At 44.2% G+C, this 25,001-nt stretch overlaps 1 protein-coding gene across 1 annotated transcript; it reads left to right on the top strand.

The window, feature by feature from the left end:
- The first annotated feature begins 681 nt into the window (after positions 1-681).
- Positions 682-24,140, top strand: grm2a (glutamate receptor, metabotropic 2a). Its single transcript, XM_076267579.1, has 5 exons — positions 682-1,119; positions 12,306-13,143; positions 17,472-18,538; positions 23,210-23,387; positions 24,067-24,140. The coding sequence occupies exons 1-5, from the start codon at positions 865-867 to the stop codon at positions 24,138-24,140; spliced, it is 2,412 nt and encodes an 803-aa protein (XP_076123694.1). The 5' UTR covers positions 682-864.
- The last annotated feature ends 861 nt before the right edge of the window (positions 24,141-25,001 follow it).

Raw genomic sequence — 25,001 nt, forward strand, 5'->3', positions numbered from 1 at the left:
CTCTCCATATACACATATTTATTTCCTAAGATGTGTATCCTGGGCCTATACAAAATGTGATTTTATTTCCATGATATTCAAAGTATTAAAGGTTACCAGCAACCATTCGCACTTCTCAAACGGCTTTACAACCCTGTATATATCAAATACATACAATTGGACATTAAAGAAAACATTATTAACTGCAAATAATAACAATTATTTGTCTTAATAACAATTATTTGTCTTACACAAGCCACAATGGGAGTCAGTCACACAGCTGTCCTTGTGTACAGCAGAGCAGAGACTGACAAAGGTCTGATTGTGTTTATGTTAGTTTGTTTGTGTGAGACAGTGACTGAGGCTCCTCCTGTTTGATCCGCAGGGGCTGTGATCTCCAGACCTGAACAGAAGACGATGTCACTGACGGAGATAGCCTCGGCCTGGACAGAAGCGCAACGTCTTTAAAGTCGGGCCGTGACGCACCCCTGCCGTCCCATCCCATCCCCAGAGGGTCACCAGAGAGGGTGAGAGCAGGACCCAGACAGAAGGGACAGAGGGGAGTGGAGGAGGAGGTGAGAAGGACTGAAGTGACCCGACCTGCCCTGCCCTGCCCTGCCCTGCCCCGCAGTCATGATGGCTGGGAGGTCACCGCGGTTCAGAGCGACGCCTGCGCGCTGGCTGCTCCAGCTGGAACTCCTGCTGCTGCTAGTGCCGACGGCGTGGACGCTGGCCCTGCCGGGCCTCAACTCGGACCCCAAGCGTGAGATCGTGGTGGAGGGGGACCTGGTGATCGGCGGCCTCTTCCCCGTGCACCACAAGGGCGAGGGCGCCGAGGACTGCGGCCGCATCAACGCCCAGCGTGGCATCCAGCGGCTGGAGGCCATGCTGCTGGCGCTGGACGTGATCAACCGCGACGAGCGCATCCTGTCCGGCCTCACGCTCGGCGCCCACATCCTGGACACCTGCTCCAAGGACACCTACGCGCTGGAGCAGTCGCTGGAGTTCGTGCGCGCCTCGCTCACCAAGGTGGACGACAGTGAGTACACGTGCCCCGACGGGTCCTACGCCATACACGACGACGTGCCCTTGGCCATATCCGGCGTCATCGGAGGCTCCTACAGCGACGTCTCCATCCAGGTACAGACTCCCACGTCTTCTGATATATAGGGCTTATTATTGCTGCGGTGATGTCGCCAAATTTAAACCAACGATAGTTTTTTTTAAATCAGATTGTGCTCCATGGTGCATGTTTACCACATTAAAGACATCCTATTATTTTGATAAACACCCCCACACATTTGCTACAGTACATATACAGCAAATAAGCCAATAGGAAGGAAAAATTAAGCCAATCAAAATGTTTCGCTCCTGTGATCAGCCCTATGCTTGCAGAATGTTGATGCGAATTAGTCCCATGGAATGCTTATCTTGCCCAGCTAAGCGTGACTGCTTACAGAGAAGGGAACATGCTACCAATAGGATGCCACACAGCAACGGGGAAATGTGGCTGATTAAACGTGCGTGCACTGAGAAGCTGGTCCTAAGCCTTAATGAGGCTACACGTGCCAAGTTACCCATACCTGCTGCGCATATGTCTGCCGGAGTTCATTTAACAGGCGCCACGTTTTAAGGGCCTCATCCGACATCAGCAATTCACACCGGCAGTCTGTCTGTCAAACGTCTGTCAGACATCTCCCAGATGTTGGAGGCAAGTTGGAGGAGGAGGAGGAGGAGGAGGGAGGGTGGGAGAGAGGGAGGGATGAAGGTTGCAGGGGTGTGATGCGATAACTAGTGACAGCATCATTGCCTGGGATCTCGCTTCTCTTGAGAGACTTGATGAAAGCCCCATTAATTGGCCCGTTGTCACAGTGGGTTCCCAACAACAGCTCTGTCGATATGTTTGTACCCGCGAGTGATTCTGTAACACCTCGACTAGCGTGCAGACCCCTGGAAGCACTCAGAGAGACCGATTGATGAGCATGATCTAACAGCGGTGTTGGCTGTAGGACGTCAGAGGCGTTGATTGACTGAAGGCTGCGGGCTCTATCACACTGTAAGGTTAGGGAGGGCCCATGCTGGGAAAACCACACAGGCTGTTTGGAGAGAGACAAATGACTTCTCTTTTGTGGAAGCTCAAAGGCAGGACAGCAGCTCTCTGGGTCTGTGGGTAGCTGTTAGACGTGAAGGCTGAAGTCTCCATCTCTCAGCTTCACAGGCAGGAGGATGTGCTGCAGGGCTGGAGTGGGGGGATGCAGGAGCGCTTTAATAATGCAGTGGACCACTACACACATCTCAGTGGGTGTGTGTGTGTGTGTGTGTGTGTGTGTGTGTGTGTATGTGTGCACGTGTCAGGAGGGAGGCTGTTACTATCACTGTGTGTGTTCACTCCAGGATATGCAAGCAGAGAGCGCTCTGTTGGTGTAAATGTGCCAGAGTATCAGTAGTGGCCAGAGTCCCACTCTTCAGTGGCAGCAGATGTGTTACTTTATGAATGCAGACCAATACCTACTCTGCCATCCCAGACTGCATCCGCTCGCTCTTTCATCCCACCAACAGCAGAGTCACGTCACGTCAGCCACTGGGGAAGCAGAGCTTTGCCTCAGGCTCTTCAGCCCGGGAAGCCAGCGCTCAGAGGCTGCCGCAACAAAAAGGACCAGCACACAGGCTAATGGATAGAACAAAGAGAGAGAGAGAGAGAGAGAGAGAGAGAGAGAGAGAGAGCAAACATACTACTATACCATCACTCCACTTTGGACACTGAAAGCCCTACGCCACAAAAAGGTTGACAATAAGTCACTTTCTTTAAATGGTTTCTCTCGTGAACCTCTGAAAAAAAACAAACAACAACTCTGGTCTCATAGCCCTTTGGGAAGGTGTCTAAGGGGTCCTGAATCTCATATGAATGATTACTTTATCAAAGGATGATGATGTCAGTGCACTATGTCTTTTGTTATATAGGCATTTAGTTATCTCATCTTGTTTTTAACACTCAGCTGAAACATTTTATTGAATATTTTCATGTTCAGTTTTTATTTGATTCGCTGTAGTGATTAAATGATTCATGTGAATCCCTAACCAAATGAATATGCTCTTGTTCTTCTTTAATTACCAGATGCCATAATTCATTCTTGTCATCGCTTTAGTCACAGAGGACTAGGGACATTATTATTTCTAACTTTTCGATCTTATCTGAGCTTCATTCACTTAACGCTGGCCTATAATAGAAAAGCTGCCATCAAGCAGCTTTTAAGGAAGTATTCAGTAGTTTAGACACCCACCATACCTGTGTCTCAGGAGATTGCAAGCCACAGGGATTTGGAGTTGAACTTATTGCTGCTTTTCACAGATGTACATGATTCATATCTGCAGTGTCTTCACGTCAGACTGCACGACTGCACGTCTGAACACTGGCACCCTTGCATCATTATGATGCTAATCAATACTTCATGCTCTTGCTAATTCTACCATGGAATTGGAATGAGATTAAAGGTTAAGAGATAACCTGAGATAAGAGGTTAAAGTGATTTGCTTGAGATGGGTTTCAATGTATTACTATCCAGAGCTATCGCTGGGTGTGATAACTGGTTTATGACGTTCTCTCTCCCTCTGGTGATGGTGAAGCTTGATCTCTGGCTACGCTGGCCCATCTCACCCTCACTGCACTACTGTTGCCCCCCAGCCCATCTCACCCTCACTGCACTACTGTACTGTTGCCCCCCAGCCCATCTCACCCTCACTGCACTACTGTTCTGTTGCCCCCCAGCCCATCTCACCCTCACTGCACTACTGTTCTGTTGCCCCCCAGCCCATCTCACCCTCACTGCACTACTGTTCTGTTGCCCCCCAGCCCATCTCACCCTCACTGCATTACTGGTGCATAAGCTGCTGCAGTCCAATGTGTGAGCGGCTCCTCATTCTGCTCCTGCAGGAGACTGTGTGAGTCATTGGGAGGTGTTTCAGCCATACGCATAGCAAGATATCTCACTCTATTTAAGTATACATGGGACAGATCAACTGTGCACTGTACACACACAGCGGTCAGCAGTACAAGCGGAGTGGGGCTGAGGTGAGGGGTAGGGGGTGCATCGCTGGGCACTCAGAGGCATCGCCCCAGGCTGACCTGCCGCCTTGCTGCTGGCTGTGTGGCCGTGAGGTGCCAAGGCGCCCTGAGCATGACGTCACCATGCCAACTCAGACTTGGCGCAGTGGTGGGTCCAGTGGGCAGATTCAGCTGTAGATGTAGATGTGTGCTCCAACTTACAGCCATCTGGACACTTCATGAACTCAAAGGATTAATCAGTGTTTTCTGAAACTATGTTCCTGAGGACCATGAGATTCATTCAAATGCCAGAATGCCTATAGTTTTGTTCAAATGACATTCCAAAAATATAATTCATACCCTCATGAAACTAATGTAAACACTGTATCTATGACAATCCCAAGCTCTTAAAGTACATCTATGGTGAATAGCCTCTTTCATTTTCTTATGGTGCTGCATTTTAATTGATGGGCTGAACAGTTCATAGGAATGTCATTCATGAACCTCTACTTCAATTCATCGCAAAGATGCCAGACGTATGGTGGCATGCTGTCACATTACCCTTGTGTAAATTAACAAAAACGTTGTTTATGCAGCATTAAACATCGAAGTGCCCAGAATAGACATAGCTTGCACAGCCTGGTCTGAGACAGCCATCAAACAGCAGACACGCTATGCTAATTGGTAACACTCTGTGTTCTGCAATTACAGTGAAGAACATCTAGCCCCGGGGCTTACTAGTAATTAATTCATGTCTGAGACTCCAGCTCTTTTTTTTCGCTACTCCTCCAGACCTGGACTGAGTTCTTGTGATGAGAGTGAGTCATTTGCTCGAGTGTGTGAGCTGCAGCACAGCTGAACACCACAGGGCTTCATGAGTGTAGGGTGCTGGGGACTTTGGAGTGGAATTTGATACGTTTTGATATTTAATACGTTTCATGCACGTGTTTCAACACTGCATTTCGGTCGTTGCTTTGCGAGGACACAAGTTCAGGGTATCAACAACACTCAATAACAGTTAATGTGATGTGTTAATCAATTAAATTCCCAACAATTTCACAACAGCTCGTTCTGGAGTAGGCCATTCAACTAGCCCGCTTGCTTACGACGAGACTCCGGCTGCGCAGTCAGCACCCGCTTCCTTATTTGGGATTTGGATTGCCAGGTTTTAGCCTATGACAAAACGGTCGAAAATGAAACTAAGTGATCGTGTATGTGTAGGGTGTAAAATGAAGTTTGATGGCCATGCAAATTATGATAGTTTTCCGGGAGAAATAACAAAACGGGAGGGTGCCGGGAGATGACCTTGGGAGAACCCGGGAAAAACGGGAGTGTTGACAGGTATGGCATAATTGGGACGGAGATGAATTCCATAACATCTGCTCATGTGTTCAAGTGTGGTGTTATAACAAAACTAGTTGATCTGTTTAATATCTCAGTGAAAAGGTGTGAGATAACGAGACCTGGGGTATTATGTGTTCAACCTGATGAGCATCAGTGCTCATAGACACTATTCCTCTTTCAACTATCTGAGATGGCATCTTTCTAATTTAAATGTCTTAAAGCTGAAAAGCTAATCCCATTTCATCATGCTCCAAATTGGCTTTATTATCTCTGCCATACAATAAATTATAGTTGAATGATTACTGTTTTGCATCCTAAAGGTATCACTGTGAATTCCTCTCTACTTCAGGTAATATATCAAGATGACCAAAAGTGAAATGCATTATTGTGCTCAAATATATTATATATATGTTAAACATATTAAGAAAACATTAAGAAGGGATCAAAAGAGTATATATACTTATACTGTTATTGTGTTGTATTGTATATTTGACCAGATCTGTCATTTTCATATACTGTACCAGTAATAGAAATAGTGGAGTGAAAGCTAGAGAATACCATGGAATGTGGAAGTTTTGCAAGACTCACACACACACACACACACACACACACACACAAACACAAACACACATACACAAATAAGTACCTATTCTGTACATTAAGAGTGGATCATAAACTCATCTAGCGTAGACTAATTTCTGTCTTCCACCAGACATGATAAATCCCTTGTAGCTCTCACGAGTCATGGATGGCCTTTCAGAAAGGTACAATAATTATTGGGTCTATCATTGAGGCTTTTCCATGTAAATCCATAATTCATAAGTAAAAGTATAGAAAGTGCGCTATCTGGTAATAAATAATTTAAAAGTGAGTAGATAATTCAGCAGTTTAGCCAATTTTAAGCGTGGAGTCTCTCCCAGTACATCATTCCCCCTGTCCCCCTGACATGTTTCCCCCTCTGTGAATCCCTCCATTACGACAGATACATACTGTGGTTCGTCTCTTATTAAAACAGTCCAGAAAAGCTGTATATCTAAATCATTTTACCTTACTGCGTCCAATTGCACTAAACTGCAAATGCACTTTGTAAATGAGGATATATGTGTAATTCACCCAATCAAAACAATTCAGCAGATTGAGAAGTTGCTCTGATGCGTTTGCCGTCAGCTCAAGTGTATGTGTGAAAAACTCAAGTGTATGTGTGAAAGACTCAAGTGTATGTGTGAAAGACAAAAGAGGAGAAAGGACAGTGGAGCTACTGCTTTGCATTGCTGCTTCTGCTAGTGAGATTTCTGCTTCACTGGGTGGCAGGTGCCTGTGCTGCCGGGGGCCATAGGTGGTTCCCTGCTAAAGAGGCTGCTTAGGCGCTGGCGTGCGTGTGGGGGGGCTGCTGCCACTGCTGGCTGGATGGGTGGGCGAGGGATCAGCGTTTGATTAGAGGGATGTTCTCCCGGTGTCTAACGGGGTCACTCCTCCACCTGCTGGAGCACATTAAGAGAGGTTGCCAAGCAACCAAACCCTATCGAGCCATCATGGGATTTATGGACTCGTCGTGGCAAAACATGGCGGACACTATACCTCTACAGATGACGGAGCAGCTCAGCTTAAACTCGGTGCTTGGTGCTGGTGGCACGGCTCCACTGGCGGCCTGGTCGTTGGCAGTGGTGGGTGCGTTGCGCTGCGCTACGCCGCGCTGTGTGTTTGGCGCGTGGGCGTAAGAGAGCTGTGGATGAGGCCCCAGCCTGCAGCTCGGGGGATATTATGTTATTGCTGCAGGAGCACACTGAGAAAGCCTTCTGGGAAGAGCAGATGGGCTTTTCATGTTAAAAAAATCATGACATCTCCATGAGGTAGGGCTGCTGTGATCTGGAAGAGGGGTTGTTTATTCTCTCTCTCTCTCTCTCTCTCTCTCGCTTTCTATCTTTTCATGTGTACTCTGCCTTAGGTCACAACCTCAACAAAAAGCTGTCTAGGATTCGAACCCAGATGGGCAAACACACAGGCTGCATAGTGAATGTAAATATGGTTGTGCAATGGCTTGGTGCACTGCATACCGCATGCATAGACAGATAGCCTGTGCCATCTGATGTGAAAATGCACGCCATAATCACCTGACTGTTTGTTTAATCCTGTCATTACTTATAGGAGCCTCTGCCTTCAAAACTCAGAAATTCCACCAATCATGAGTTGGAATCAATTCTGCCATGTGGCAGCAACAGAATCTCATCTCTGCAGGAATCAGCTGCAGCAAAAATAACATGGAACTCTCCAACAGCATTTCATGGCATTTCACATCAAAGACTCTAGACAATGGGTGTCGCACCTGTTTTCTACCACTACTGACTGCCATAGTCTCCTCTCAGAATACCAATGCCTTGGTCTTTGTAGTGGTGGACAGCTGACGCTATCCACTTGGTGCTCTGAGAGAATGAGACATCAGTGGTCAGAAGCATCTGTCTCACAGAGCCTGTTTTTAAAACATCATTATCAGACTGTGGTATCCAACTTATTCATCAGATGCTTTCTTCCACAAATACTTTATACAAATTACTCTATTAATGAAATCTGGAGGAACATTCCACAATGTGGTCGATTTAGTGCAGATGTGGTCATGATTTGGTCAATTTAATGCAGTTAGACAAAAGCACTTGTGAATAAGACAAGCTGTCTGGATGTGGTGCTGGTTGCAGCTTAAGCTTTTATTCTCACAGATGGGTTTTGGGGCAGTGATTGTGGTTCTTACTTTTTACTGCAAATAGAGCTGACTGGCTGAGAAACTGAGAAACCTGGAGAAGCTTCAAATGAGATTTCTTCTCTCCAGCTGTTATCTGCAATGTGCCATAAGTTTGAGATAGTCTCAATGATAGCATAACAGATAACATTCTGAAATGAAATGCATTAAAATGCGCAATTTCCTTTTCTGGTAAGAGTAATGAGACTCTGCGGCCTGAGTTATTCCACTGTGGCAACGCAGATTTGCATTTCATGGTTGAAGAAAGGACTGAGACAAGATTTAGAATGAACTGCGATGTTAATGCTGTATTTTATCACACTGGTAGTGTGGCATTGGTGTTAGAGCATCATGCAGTGTATATTTCTGACAAGCTCATTACCTTTAAGCACCATGTTATACTCCCAGGAGAGGCACTGTGGGTTCTGTAATTTTCATCAATAGGCAACCTTCTTGTCCTCTGCACAAGAGAAAACAAGGTCATGTCAAGTGACAGGAGGTTAGGGAAAAAGCCTACATTTTGTTCTTTGAAGAAGGACAAAAAGAAAAACAAACTTCTAAAAACACCTCCTCTAAAATAGACACTTAGCTCCTTTAACATAACTCACACAGGTAGAAACATCTTTGATCAGCTATCTGTAATCTTTTATCCTCGTTGAATGTCACACCCCTGTATTGCATTCACAAAGCTCATTCTCTGTCATCCCTCGGTTGGCAGCTATCTGCTAACAAGATTAAATGGGTTGTCAAGACAACTTGTGCTGGGATCAGGAGAGGTGTGTGTTTTTATTTTTGGATTTTGTCTTAGGACGACTATGAACCCGAATGAAGATCATATCTGTGTAGGATGGAAACCTCAAGGGAAACCTTTCTTGACAGTAACCCCCCTTCCATTTACCACAGACCACCCTTTCCCTCAGAACCGTTTCTATGGAAACATGCATAAAAAAGTATGATCAGCCAGTATGGCTTTTTTTTGTGGGAATGAAAAGCTGAATCAACGCAGGTGACAACACACTGGGCTATACTATCGCGTTGCGGTTATGAGATTGTGCCAATGTTCAAGGGTGTTATTATCATAATTTCTTCTCACATTTTTTCACACATTAGTTTCTTTTTCACACATTTGTTATTGCTAAAGAATGTTACCTCTTTTGTAATCTCCCTCTCTCTCTCTCTCTCTCTCTTAAGAAACTTGACCATCTTTAATCCATTTAAGCTTTTCAAAGCTATAGTACAGAAGACAAGAATATAGAACTCTGTCAAGCCATGCCCTCAAATAATAGAAAGTATGTAATAAAGTATGTTATAAAGCAGGGTGTCAGACTCATATTAGGCGGTGGGCCGGATTTGTGAATTAGACATCGTGGGGACCGTCACTATCCTTTTTCTACAAGTTATTAGATTGTTGTTTGATGATACAATCCTTTGCTTTACCCCCTTATGAGCAAACAAGTACAAATCTCTTTCTCTCTTGAAATACCCTACCTTTCAGCCTCTTCCTTTCTGAGGATGGTTTATAGTATTAGGTTTATTAAATGTATATATCGTAGAGATATTCCTTATTGGACATTATTGAAGACAACTGGATGTGAATATCTTATTTTTTCTAATTTTCCCCTCCTACCCAAAACATCTGGGTGGGGGTTATGAAACCTCCTGGTGGGTCAGATCTGGCCCCTGGGCCTGGTTTGACACCCCTGTAATAAAGTTCAGAATGTACATGTATGTTCTTATAGTTGAGAATGAGGTAATATTTCTGTGATTACAGGGTAGACATCCATTACAACAAAGAACATTGCACAGAGAGTTATAGGAGCCTGAATACTCAAGGAAACTCACAATATCGGCAATATCTGAAAAATAATTGACGTTCTAAAGAGCGCATCACAAGCAGTGGTAAAATACATGGATATTTACACCTGAGTGGTTGCAGTGTCGTGGGCAGTTTTCAGATTCTACTGATTCGAATACAGTAGCCTATGCTTTATTAAAAGACTTACCACCGCTTCCTAGACTCTTAAAACGAATGTTGTCCCTATCTGGACACAGACATGTGTTAAAAAAACAATGCAAGTTGTGTTATTTTCAGCACATGTTGTGTAACAAATATAAAAGGAAACAACACAAACTCTGTTGTCCCTACCTGGATACAGAGATGTGTTAAAAACAACACAAGTTGTGTTGTTTACAACACATTCATTTTAAGAGTGTATCAAATAATGTCACAGCTAATTACCAGTAGTATGACCCAGTAGTCCTTTTGGATCCTTTTCTGGCTGTCTTGTAGCATAACTGCATAAGAGGACAGATAGGGATTCACTGAGTTATATATGCCTTTGTATCCAATCACAACTCCTGTAAATTTGATCGTGACTTGTCACTCTGTGTTCTCATTTTCATTGCTAGACATTGCCAAGAGCATCAGATGCTATGAGCAGCCCTGGAATGTTTGTCCCTGGCGCCCATGATGACTCAATGATCTTATTAGGCAATCAGAAACATGACAATGTGTGAAGCAGCAGGCTGCTTGAGTGAAGAGTGTAGGAATGAAATGGAAGCCATACCATGAGTAACAGATTGCCTCTGTGACCTAGACAGCTTGTCAAAACTAATATGCTGGGCAGGAAGCACAAAGAAGAAGGATGCTGGGCGACTAGACAGGCTAGTAAGGAAAGCTGGCTCTGTCGTGGGAGCCGAACTGGAGTGCATCACTTCAATATCAGATAAAAGGACCCTCAGCAAACTGATCAACATCTTGGACAATGAATGTCATCCACTCTACAGCACTATTAAAAAGCAAAAGAGCTTGATCAGCTGGAGACTTCGCTCACTACCATGCATTACATTACATTACATTACATTACATTTGGCTGACGCATTTTTAGCCAAAGCGACTAACAACATGGTAAACAGTTTAAGTTTTAGAGCAATTATGCACAACTGAAAGGCTGAGGAAGTCATTTGTCCCCAGGGCCATTGAACTGTTCAATGCTTCACTAAAGGGAAGAGGAGAGATAGACTTCTCTGCATAGTCTGTCTGCCTCTCCACCATCTACATGTTTGAGTACTGACTGCCCACTACTGTTTTACTACTGTCCACAGCCTAATGTTTTTACTAATGTTTTACTGCTACACTGTTTTTCATGCTATATTAGCACACATGACTAATGGCTTCTGCTACAATACTGAATGGCTGTAACCCTATTACCTATTATTAACCTATTCTTGCACTGACATAGTTTTTTATATTGCCCTGTCTACATTATACTTTACTCTGTTATTTGTCCATATTATTTATGCTGGTCTTTATTAATGCTGGTCTCTAGACCTTATTCTTGCACTGTTGGACTACTGTTGGACTACTTTCTGCACCTTCACCATGACACTCACTCTCTTGAGCACCTTACCATGCACACAGAACTACAGGCCAGTCCCGGCCCTGTCACTGCAAACGTCTCATGCTTGATCACCCTCAAGCACACTGTGGATTTTTTTTAAATTTAATTTATATAGTATATTTAGTATTTCGTTTTGTTCGTTTTTCTTATCTTATATTGTCTCTATTGTATAGTGGAGTTTTGTTATATGTTTATACTTATATTTACCATTTCTGCTGTAAGTGCATGTTGTGTGTGATGTCTGTACTACCTTGAATTTCCCCTTGGGGATCAATAAAGTATCTATCTATCTATCTATCTATCTATCTATCTATCTATCTAATAATTTCTCACTTGTTTCCACCAAATGTTTCCACTTGATTTTTCCCTCACGGGATCAAAAGAGTATATATACTATACTATACTATACTATACTATACTATACTATACAGGGGCGGTGGTAGTGTAGCGGTTAAGGAACTGGGCTAGCGTGCAGTAGCCTGAAAGTTGTCGGTTTAATTCCCGGCTTCCACCGTTGTGCCCTTGAGCAAGGCACTTAACCCCAAGTTGCTCCGGGGACAATGTAGTCCCTTGTAATATAGTTGACATATGTAAGTTGCTTTGGCTAAAAATGCGTCAGCCAAATGTAATGTAAATACAAATATCTCCTGCTTTACTTTATAAAGTATGTTTTCCACAGGGAAACTACCATGTTTCTTATTATCTCGACGTAAAACATGCACACTCTTCTTAAACGTATACATTGATCAGTCTGACTGTAGTCGCGCCATGGTGTGGTCTAAGTGTAAATCTCTTTCTGTTGTTGCAGGTGGCAAACTTGCTTCGTCTGTTCCAGATCCCTCAAATAAGCTATGCCTCAACAAGCGCTAAACTGAGTGACAAATCCCGGTATGACTTCTTTGCTCGCACTGTTCCCCCTGACTTCTACCAGGCCAAAGCCATGGCGGAGATCTTACGGTACTTCAACTGGACCTACGTCTCCACTGTGGCCTCAGAGGGTGACTATGGTGAGACGGGTATCGATGCCTTCCAGCAGGAGGCCCGGGCTCTCCAGATTTGCATTGCCATTTCAGCCAAGGTGACCCGCTCCATGGACCGCTACAGCTACGAGAATGTGATTCGCTCTCTGCAGCAGAAATCCAACGCCAAAGTAGTGATCATGTTCACACGCAGTGAGGACGCACGCGAGCTACTGGTGGCTGCCACGCGCATGAACGTCACCTTCATTTGGGTGGCGAGTGATGGATGGGGTGCGCAGGAGAGCGTGGTCAGAGGTAGCGAAACGTCAGCAAACGGGGCCTTCACTATTGAGCTGGCATCTTATCCCATTCCCAAGTTTACCGAGTATTTCACCAACCTTAACCCTTACAACAACACGCGAAATCCATGGTTCCGAGAATTCTGGGAGCACCGCTTTCAGTGCAGCCTGCACAACGTGAGTTGCGCAAAGCACACCCTGAAAGACGGCAAATTCGAACAAGAGTCTAAGATCATGTTTGTAGTGAATGCAGTCTATGCCATGGCACACGCCTTGCATAACATGAGACAGGCTTTGTGTCCCAACACCACAAAAGTCTGCAGTGCCATGAAGCCGGGAAATGGTCGCAAGTTCTACAAAGACTACATTCTGAAGACAAAATTTGATGGTGAGTGTGTGTGTGTATGTGTGTGTGTTTTTTAATGTGTGCGAATTAACTGGTGTAATCTGCTTGCACTGTATAACCTGAAATCAATAGCAATATTCAGGGAGTCATCATTTTTACTGCACACCAGTTTAAACGTTTGTATTATAGGTGAAAGATCATATTTGTAGGAATGTTGTCCATGTTTTATAACTCACTATTTTTCTTTTGAATGGAGCCTGCAGACATTATAGTTGAAATGCAATTGGGTACAATGAAGACCAGGACAGGGCCACATAGCACATATATCTTTATTAATGACAGAATCATAAGCAAAAGCACGTCCATAACACATTGTTTCCACCACTGGGATTTGGAAAGGTATACAGTCCAAGGCTGTCAATTAGCTCCCCAGGAGACAGTTAAGCCTTTCGTTTAATATTAAGCAGAGCCTTGCATTGATCATTTTATGGAACCATTGCTAGCAATGCAGTCACGTGGCAAGTCAAACTGTTGTTTTGACAATGAATTACCTGACTCAGTTCCGCCTTCCACCTTGACACCGCCTCACCAGTAAGCACTCGTTGGCCCTAGGGTAAAGGTGAGGCCAGGGGCGGAGCTACGTGGTGGCCAGGGGGGGCCACGGCCACCACTGGTCAAAGCTTGGCCACCCTGCTGGCCCCCCCAGCTCCGTTCAGTGAAATGTAAAAAAAAAAGAATTGCTGCCGTTTTCGACAACACTTTGCAAAGCAGGGACTGAACCAATTACTGCACTCTATCTACGACCATTGGCCCAGTCAGGAAGTGTAGCCTACGGTTCTGATCACATCGTGAGTAGGCCTAGTGCAGCAGCAGCAGCAGCGGGACAATTCAGGTCATCTGTTAAAAACACGGATGCCCACGGGAACGCTGTTACAAGAATATTTCGATACAATTCGGGTGAAATGCAAGCATATTAGGCACATATCTCCAGATGGCTCCAGGTAGGCTAATAGGGCCTAGCCTAGGCTACTTTATAAATACATAATTTGCTGACTGCGTGTGGTTCTTGCCATAGCTGGTCAGGCAGAGGCAGGCTGCTTTGCCTGAATTCTTTGTTACATTGCTCCGAAACTGTTCATCGCAGCGAGATGAAACCTTAATTGCGTGACAGAGCAGAAGTGGGGCTTTCCAACGAGACTAAACACTTGTCTGTGCAATCAAGTATGAAAATAAAAATAAATATCATGTAATTAAATAAAATTGATTCATATTTACAGTTCACCTGCGCACCCATTACTCTCGTTTGAATTACTCGCGAACCCGTGATCAGATAGATATGGCACGCATGTCAGGTGAAAGAGGAGACACAGAGCTATCATTTGATACCAAGTGTATCCGTCTGGGTAAAAAACAGACGAAATGACATCAAAATAATAACTTCATATAGCTCGACTTAACCCACGTTTTTGTGTGTTGTGGTGGCAAAGCATGTTCATAATCCAACGCTATCATGTGTTTCTCTATGCAAAGCATGTTCATAATCCGGTTTTGAGATCCTAGCAAATTCCTGCATGCCATCCAATTTGAGACTCACATTGCATCCCAATTTATTCGACTAAGAAACACCTTTTTGCATTCACTTTGTTCATGACAATGCAGTAAAAAGTTGTTTTAGAATCATCATGAGTGTACACACAGAACATGCAAACTCGGGTTCAGTCAGGTCAGATCAGTTCGTGTCACAGATATGGAGCGCAGAAAGGGCATTTTTCATTACTGTGTCAATGGCACTTACAATGACCAGGATAACTGCTTATAAGTTAAGGTAGTGAGAATGGCCAAAAATAGAGTAACCATAGGGCTAAATAAAAAAATGGCATTTATTTCCATAAGGCACACACCACATATTTTTCACATTTGCTCAGCCCCAGAGAATCCCTCCACCATGGCAATGATATTGCCAGATTCAGAACAGTCTGCCCTATGCACACATGTGCCAGCTTGCAGTGGTGAGATACATGTCAAAATATAAGAATTTTTTATAATACACTATTTGTATTTTTATTATTTAAAAATCAAAATGAAATCAATGCAAGTATTAATACATGAAATAGTGGCAGATCTGGGTAGCCTAGACTCTGTTAAAAAACAATATATAGCATGTGTGTATGGCACTTACATTGACCAGGATAAATGTTTCTAAGGTAGTAAAAAAGCCCTTAAAACAGTCCAGGGTTCTAAGGGTTAATTTCTTAATTCAGAGCCATGTTACTTACAGCCAAGTACTTGGAGTGGATATCAGAAAGAAATATAGTTTGGCCATCAGTATGAGATCAAATATATACATACAATATTTGTAGTATTTATTATTGTTCTTTGAGTTAACATCATTTGAATAAAACTGATTAAGTAAGGTGCATTTTCATAATATTTTTTATTGGCATTGACCTATTTATGGAAAATATGTTGGAGTGGCCAACAAACTGACCTGTGTATCAGTGTTGGCTTTGCACAATTTATTGCCATTATTAAAATAGGCTATCCTAATCTTCAAAACTTTTTGAGTAGTTTTCAAATAGTAGTTGTGCCACCCCAATAAAAAGTCTGGACCCAGCTGGCCCCCCCTATAAAATAATCCTGGCTACGCCCCTGGGTGAGGCCAGAAATTCGTCGCTACTAGCCCCGACATAGTGCGATTAAAGTGCGATTACGCCCCTGAAGTGATAATGGGGACAGGATTAGCCTCGGCTCTGCCGTGTTTGCACGTCTCGCTAATGTGTACTTTGTGCACCAGGCAATGTATACAGATAGATGTAATGAATATGTCTATATATATATATATATATGCTAGCATTCTGCATTTGCACTTTAATACAAGGTGGCTGTCAAGATTATCAGGATTATCCTGTTTCATTTTTATCCCTCTGAAGACTGCACAACCATACAAAATTGATCAGGGTGTGTCAAAGCCTCTAATTCATTCCTCAATGGCCCCTCAGCAAGCTGGCAAATTGAATAATATCAGTGACAACTCCGCACAAATAAACACCTGCAGGGAATCTCAGATTAATTTAGGTTGTTTTCATTTTGCCTCACATGATAAGGTTGTGTTATAGCCATAATTATCAGCTTCATGCTTGCAAACAACCTCGTCACACTCCAGGCGAGAAAAGGATTTGGCCCCAGAAACGTGAATAGCTCCGTCAAAGACATCAGTGAAGTACTTAACAGGCAGAAGCATAACCTTGTCAGATGCTATCCTCTTGGAAGCCACTGCCTTGAATTATGCATGGACTCTATTGTGTGGAGCACATTCTTCGTGTTCCGTGGCTTTTGTCGAAATCCTTCAGCATTACCGCAAGTGGGGCAACACCGCCGTCCCGTGCTTTACTGCAGAGCTTGGATTTACCATTTGATGCTGCGGCAGCGTGTTCCACACACAGGTTACGATAGGCTGCGCTTGCAAAGACCTTTTCCATCCTGGTATGCAAGATACACATAGGTTCTCAGACATGCGGGGTGATCCTGCCATCCATCTCAAATAGCTGCGGGTCAGTGAGTTTCAAGCTGGAAGTCCACCTGAAGCTGAGTGGATATAGGAAAAGGCAAATATTTTCTACAAGAGAGAGAGAGAGAGAGAGACAGAGAGAGAGAGAGCAGAGCCCAAAGATTTTGTTTTTGTTGACAAATTAACTGGTTTCATTTTCAGTGGTTCGATATGTACAAACCTGAGAGGGAATTGTTTTGCTAGTGGAGTACTATTTAGATAGATGATATGCCAATGTCTGTACACAAGGGAAGTTATCTAATGTCTTCGGTCCAATTTAAACTCATGAACAAGTTTGTTTGGAAAAAATGAAAAAAAGCCATAGGAGGCACTGAGAGCAGATTAAATCAAAGAGACTGGACAACTCTGTGAGTCTACCTTCTGGCCTCTGTTTTGCACATTTTAGTGCAATCCATTATGCCTAATGCTTTATTAGTCAAGCAGTCCTGCTGGGAATATCCTAAGGTGATCTTAGTTGTTACGTGTGAGAAACATGGTGTCTGTCTTGATCATGTTTATTTAAACCGTCTATAAATCACTTTAGGTATCTCCTGAACTGCTGCATTGCCATGGACAGTCTGTCTGAATTTACCTCTTGTGTTTTGTGTTGCTAACTTAGCAATGATCAATATTGATAATGAATTAGAAACGGAAATGTTGTTTTTGGATAAAAATGTAGCTGAGTAACTGATGAATTATACAAACTCAAACCTTGTTTTTTGGTTGTGTTTTATATAGTTTTTTTCTGATATTTTGTGTTTTACATTGTGTTTCTGCTAAGTGACCTTACTGACCCCGCAGTATCCTCTGTCTCCACATTTAGCCCCATTCCGCCCAGCAGACAGGGATCACGTTGTTCGCTTCGATGCCTTTGGCGACAGCTTTGGTCGCTACAAGATCTTCCACTACCACAAGGAGAATGGCAAGTACGCGTACCACAAGGTGGGCTACTGGGCTCAGAGCCTGAGCCTCAACACCAGCCTGATCCCGTGGGAGAGCCAGGCGCTGCCCACGTCCCAGTGCAGTGACCCTTGCCGCAAGAACGAGATCAAGAGCATGCAGCCGGGCGACGTGTGCTGCTGGATCTGCATCCCCTGCCAGCCGTACCAGTACCTGAGCGACGAGTTCACCTGCGCCGACTGTAGCTTCGGCCAGTGGCCCCTGGCCAACCTGACGGGCTGCTACGACCTGCCCGAAGAGTACATCCACTGGTCGGACGCGTGGGCCGTGGGGCCGGTGACCATCTCCTGCCTGGGCATCATGTGCACGCTGTTCGTGGTGGGCCTCTTCCTGAAGCACAACGACACGCCGGTGGTCAAGGCGTCGGGCCGCGAGCTCTCCTACATCCTGCTGCTGGGCGTGCTTATGTGCTACGCCATGACGTTCATCTACATCGCCAAGCCGTCGGCGGCCGTGTGCACGCTGCGGCGCCTGGGCCTGGGCACGTCCTTCGCCGTCTGCTACTCGGCGCTGCTGACCAAGACCAACCGCATCTCGCGCATCTTCAACGGCGTGTCCGGCGGCGGCGCCCAGCGGCCGCGCTTCATCAGCCCCACCTCGCAGGTGGCCATCTGCGGCGCGCTCATCTCCTGCCAGCTGATGGTGGCCGTGGGCTGGCTGCTGGTGGAGACGCCCGGCGTGCGCAAGGAGGTCAGCCCCGAGCGCCGTGACGTGGTCACGCTCAAGTGCAACAGCAAGGACGCCAGCATGCTGGTGTCGCTCACATACAACTGCGTGCTCATCATCCTCTGCACCGTCTACGCCTTCAAGACCCGCAAGTGCCCCGAGAACTTCAACGAGGCCAAGTTCATCGGCTTCACCATGTACACCACCTGCATCATCTGGCTGGCCTTCCAGCCCATCTTCTACGTCACCGCCAGCGACTACAGGGTGAGTTCCCCTTATTTATTTCTTCTCTCGAATGGCAGGATTTATTTATAGCCTTAGGGCTGAGCTACACCAGGCGCGTAACTGAAGCGTTCTGTTCGCGTAGCGTCTGCTGCAACAATTAGCTGCCACTATAATCAATGGAAGTAGCTACACCAGACGTGACAGTGGGGCGTACGTTCGAAAAAAATAGACCATTCATCTAAAATGGATTTTACGCGTCGCGAACGGAACGTTTCAGTTACGCGCCTGGTGTAGCTCATACCTTATGGTGCTCCTGACTGACAGTTAGATGGATAGAGGGGGCTGCCAGCTCTCACTGCAGATGACTGGGTAAGAGACAACTACATGTGATCATGGGATTTCCATCTTGGACTTCCAGAGCGGATCTGATGGCAACTTGTGCTCAAGTGAGAGGCCTGCAACACTATGTGTTAGGGGGCGATCATGATGATATGCAATATCTTTGTTTGCTTTCCACCAGAGTGTGAATAAAATCAGAGCGGTTAGTTCCAAATGAAGAAATAATAGCAATAGCAAACCTCTGTAATTTAAACAATATATTGTTTTTAATAATGCATCAGCTGAAATAGACTGATGATACCTTCTCTCACATAGTTTTAGTATCCACATGAAATCTGGTGTTGAAATGGAGAGATTGCCTTATTGGATCTTTTTGTGTGGTACCTGCCGATTCAGATGACAGACAGAGAGATCCCTTTGATGGGCTGTCTTTAGCGCTGATAAAAGGAGCAGCTTGCTTTTCATGTGGCTGGAAAATGTGTCCCAGTAGAGAACAAAGGCACTGCACACATGATATCCTGGCAAATGACTGGATTATAGCACTGGAGCCACACATTTGGTGGCCACTGCCATTCATGAAATATTGTTCATAACTTTTATGTATTTCACATTGTTATACAAGATCCTTAAGGAGTTGAGTGCAGGAAAGCACTTCAGACTAATTTAATAACACGGCCATACTTATAGCATTCATTATATTTACCATACTCTTTACAGCCTATAATTCTACATTCCAAATGCATGGACACTTGATATGTAGGCCTATGTATGTATGCATGTATGTATGTATGTATGTATGTATGTATGTATGTACGTATGCATGTATGTGTGTGTGTGTCAGAGAGAGAGAGAGAGACAGAGAGAATATGCGAGCATGCATGTATAATGTGTGTGTGTGTGTGTTTCTGTGTGTGTGTGTGTGTGTGTGTGTGTGTGTGTGTGTGAGTGTGAATATAAATGTCTGAGGTGCAAGGAGGAGAGTGTGGCCAGAGGACGTGAATCAGGCCACAGAGGCAAATCAGCTGTTGCACTCAGCCACAGAGGCTTAACAGCACAGCCCGGAAAAGCTTAACGCCTGATAATGAACACTTGAAGCACCATACCTGCGCCTTATGAATACTGAGAATCTTGATATTAGAGGAAGGGGGGAAAGAATGAAGAGAGATGATGGGAAAAGGAGAGTCGAGGAATATGAAGAGAGCGAGATAGACAGATAAGAGAGAGAGAGATAGACAGATAAGAGAGAGAGAGATAGACAGATAAGAGAGAGAGAGACCCAGATCTCTAGGGACTCATCTTTTGTCCGTAGAGGTATTGGCTCTGTGGAGGTTGGGTGCAGGCGTGAGGGGCAGGTTGGGGGGGGGGGGGGGGGGGGGGGGGGCGCTAGAGACACAGGATGTTCCTCAGCGCTCTGCTGCCACACAGGGCCGTGTGGACTGAAGTGTGAATAAGAGGGACTGCGTCCCAGCCGTGGCCAGCTGTGGCCAGCCGTGGCCTGGGACTGAGGTGAGCACGAGGAACAGCAGCAGCAGACTGGCCTAGAAATGTCTGCACTTGAAGAAGGGGATTGAACAAAGTTAAAAGCTATAAATTATTAGTCATATCAGATCAAAAGGGGAAATTAACCAAATCTAACTCCTTGAAATTCAATGCTTGTTGTTTTGTAAAGAAATGCAACAAAGCCTTGTAAGAAGAGGGTTTATTTAAACCCTTAATATTGTTTCCATGGTCAAAAAGACAAAGGAGTTTTCAAATTCTTCCACTGAGAAACAAAGATTACATGAATCTCATTTTAAAAAGAACCACTGATATGAGAAAAAAATGAATATTGATGGAAGTCAAGGGCTGGTTTTCATATTTAATGTCTAATATATATGCAGCTCCAGAGTGTCTTAAAGTATGAAAACTGAATCGCTAAGAGCACCAGTGAGTCTGCGCTCACGACTCATGCAGACTGTTTTTTTTTTTCATCTTAAAAAAAATGAATAATTTTCTTGGCTTACCTTGTCCTGTCCAATTTTGCCTACATTTTTTTTTTTTTTTTTGGTGACTGACATCTGACATGTCATTGCTTGCTTGATACGTTTTGAAAGGCCCTGTCTGTATCTCATTGTAATGCCTCGAGGACTAAATTCTAATTTTATTGTCTGGCATAACTCAACTCGTGTGATTGACACTTGCTGTGAGAGACACGCTGGTGTCAGAGTACCTTTATTCACCAGGGTGGGTGTGCTAGAAGCGCCCTTAAGCAAAGAGACAGTGGAACAGACACTGGGCAGCAGCTCACCGAGGCTAACACATGCTCCATGCTCCCATTCACATGCCCTTGACTGAGAAATATTCAAAATATTCATGAGTGTTTTTCGTGACACATGCAAATCTAATAAACACAGCAACATTTTCAGAGAAGATAAGAGTTGGCACTGTCTGTGCAGGGATGGCTGGAAGACAAGATGGCACTCATGTGCAATACAAACCGAGGGGCATTTTAAGGATGATTCACATTGTAATTTTGGACAAGGTCCTCTCATGCATCTCATCAGACTGAAGCACTGGGAACTCAGTAGCTTCTTTCGAAGCAGCTGTCCAATATTTGTTCCTTGTTGAGGAAGTAAGAAACCTTGCTGGAAAGCCAGACAAATACAAACACCAGACAGTACATTGTCCCTTGTTAGAAACATGCTCTGCATTATTAAAAGCACTTATGCGTATTCTTATGCAATACTGTTCTCTTAGAAATGGCGGTGGCTCTAATTTTAGGTAAAAGTGGGCAGAAGTCCATGGTCTCCAAGCATGATCTCAGCGCTAAGGGAGCCAGACTCTCCCCACACGGCCACATCATCACCACAGCTGACCCTGTCACTGCCCGCTAGTGATGTACCCCCTGTGAAATATTTTTTCAGCCAAGTACCCCCTAACCGCTATGCTTCAACCACGACTCCATCGTTTGAGTTTTGACAGTGATTGACAGGTGATGGCGGGTGGCATGTGACAGGTTGGGTCGAACCATCCTGGGTTTTTAGGATAATGAAATTGAATAGACTAATATTCAATTTCATATCCCAAATTCATTTTATGAACTTTATATTTTCCTGAAATATTTATAATTGTTTTAAAAGTATTTTTGCATGGATTCTACTTTTTAAATATATGTATATTTCAAAATCTCACATACCCCCTGGAGTGCCTTCACGTACCCCCAGGGGTACGCGTACCCCCATTTGAGTGACTGACTTTGTGGGGTTTGCCAGGGAGGTTAGACTGCAGCACCCATAACCTGACCAACTGCACTCTGGTAGTATCTGTTAGTGCTGTTGGTCAAAGAGGAAAACTACGCCTACTATTTTTTTTATTCCAAAAATGGCCTTGTAGCACCCCAGATTAGTTGTTAAAAAAATGGTTTTGTCCAATTTTGCCATGTTTTGGTGACATTATGAAGAACATCGGCAAAAACGTCTTTCAGTTCAACTCTATGTTTTCTTAATGTTGCATTACATTCTAAAAAATATATATTATGAGAATATTGTCCTAACATTCATCTTTGCATTTGTAATACAGGCTTATAATACTCCCAATTGGATCATATTTTTGCAAAAATGTTTATGGAGCATTTGCAATGCATTCCTCCAATAAAGTGTCAAAATGATTGCATCTAATAAATCAGATGGGAACGTTAAGAGAGTGTTATATAATGCTGTAAGAATGGTATGTCTACTTTTACCTGTTAGCTAAGTACAGTTGACAATTTGTCTTTTAGGGCAATTAGGATGAATAATGAACTTGCACACATTATGACAGATACTGCCATTTGTAACACCAACTTATAAGAAGCTCAGTTCAAAGAGCAGCATGGGAATCAGTGAATCATGAATCAGTGCAGTCATTTTCCCTTATAGTATCAAATAACACACACATACGCAGCATGTTGTCTTTACTGTACAGCCTCTGTGCTTCCATGAGTCTCTGAAGGCTCCACGTCAGAATGCCTGTATTAGGATGCAGGGGACCCACCTCATTTACTTGCCATACAGCTACCTGCTGAGCGCAAGGCCTACGAAGAAGGAATGCTGGGAGATGAAAATAATAATGATAAAACTAATGGCAAAAATAATAGAAAATGACCTGCTGAGAAACACACTTCTTGGCGGGATGCATTCAGTATACAGAATGTGGTATATAACCCAATATACATATATATTTATATGTTTATTCCTGGGTTGTTTCTAGGGACACTAACAGTGTGGGATTTATTACATGGGAGTTGTTCCAGCCCCACATCTTGGTTCTTGTACCCACTTGCTCAGACGCTCTGGGTGAATGTATGTGGGCCATTGGTTGATCTATGTGTCCCACTGTGCCTGTGTCCTGCAGGTGCAGACCACCACCATGTGCATCTCGGTCAGCCTCAGTGGCTCGGTGGTGCTGGGCTGCCTCTTCGCCCCCAAGATCCACATCATCCTCTTCCAGCCGCAGAAGAACGTCACGACGCTCAGGGTGGCCACCACCCGCTTCAGCGTGACCACAGGACCAGGCTCCAGCTTCTCCCAAGGTAGCACCTCCGTTCGCCACATGCTCAGTGTCGTAATCATCACCATCATCATTGTTAAGATCAAAATAAAATATGTAAATATAAAAAGTGCAACATCACAGTTGTGCCCACCAGGATCATCAGCATCAGCATCATCACCATCATCAATCTCCTCCTCCTCATCTTCCTCATCCTCCTCCTCCTCCTCATCATCATCATCATCATCATCAACTCCATCATCATCATTATTACCATTTTCACAGTTGTGTTAATCCAATATCTAATGTTAAACTCCTTACCATTTTTGTTTAAAATCTGTACAGTCAAATGATAATCTGTAATAATCTTGTGTCATCAAAGACTAAATGACTAATTTCAAATCAGTCAAAATACTCCCTACAAGATAATTGGCTCACCCCATCAGATGCCTCAACCACTCACCATCAATGTCAAGTGTTCAGACTCACTTTTCAACTAACTCCCAACTAGCCATCAGCTGCAGTCTCACTTTTAAAGCCTTATGTCTATTTTGCCAGGACCAACCAGAGGCACTTAACGTAAAGTTTCAGAGCTGTCCTTCCACTACTGTCATCTGATCATCACAGACACACACTGCTCGCACGCACACGGCTGAACATGTCCTTCCTCTGTTCTTCGTCCTCTTCCTCTCCTGCATTATGCATGTGCTCCCTCTTCTCAGCCTCAGCCTCCAACGTCGTTCCGACCGTGTGCAATGGCCGAGAGGTGCTGGACTCCACAACGTCCTCACTGTAGAAGCCCAAGCCATGTTCCCCTGCCAGACATGGTATACAGAGTTATTTTAATGCTAGTCGAGAATCTGGTGTTACAAGTATTGAGGCGGTTAGACTGAAGACCATCCTGATTATGTTGTCCTCAGCGTGCTGTGAGTACAATGTCCCAATTCTGTTTTTCTTTCTCTGGCTAGTAGATATGATGAATGAGCTGCCAATAAAGATCAGTATACCCCTTTTCTTTTTATTGAAAAAAGGTCAATTTTTATTTGAGACATTGAGTAAATTATAGTAAATCTGTTCAATATACAATATACAAGATGTTTTTAATGTAGATTTTGGTGAAACCAGTTTGTGCTTTCTTGTAATTTATGTAAATAAAAAATGTGTTTTTTATGAATATGAGAACAAAGGTTTGGATCGTTGCTCCTTTCTTTTTTGCATAGTCCATTTGCTGTCTCTGGGGTGGGTGGTGGTGGGAGAGGGGAGGGGCTCTAGGTTCAATCACAGTTTACTGAAGCCTTGCTGGTAGAATTGCAGTTTAAAACCTGTTGGATAAATCACTGACGTTCTTCTCCTATTTCTTATTAAGTGGTTTTCTCTGCTGGTGAATAGTAAAACCTGGGACATTTAATTAGTCATTTTCATCCCCACAAAAGCCACTGGAGGGGGATCGCTGAGAATCTCTTTCAACGCTCTGGTTTTAAAAGCATCTCAAGTGCTGACATTTTCAGTCACTTAACAGCTGGCATTTTCTACAAGCCACACTCTCTGCCATGGATACATCAGAACAAGGTAACGAGAAAAGTGTCCATGATTAGCAGGAGGGCCCCATTCTCCGCCTTAGTGCACCTTAGATGTCAGTGGAGTCTCAATCCCTTGA

The sequence above is a fragment of the Alosa pseudoharengus genome, unplaced genomic scaffold (assembly GCF_046254945.1).
Source record: "Alosa pseudoharengus isolate Yale_2024_CS ecotype anadromous, Long Island Sound unplaced genomic scaffold, YU_APseudo_1.1 YU_APseudo_1.1_scf_5, whole genome shotgun sequence".
Lineage (NCBI taxonomy): Eukaryota > Metazoa > Chordata > Actinopteri > Clupeiformes > Clupeidae > Alosa > Alosa pseudoharengus.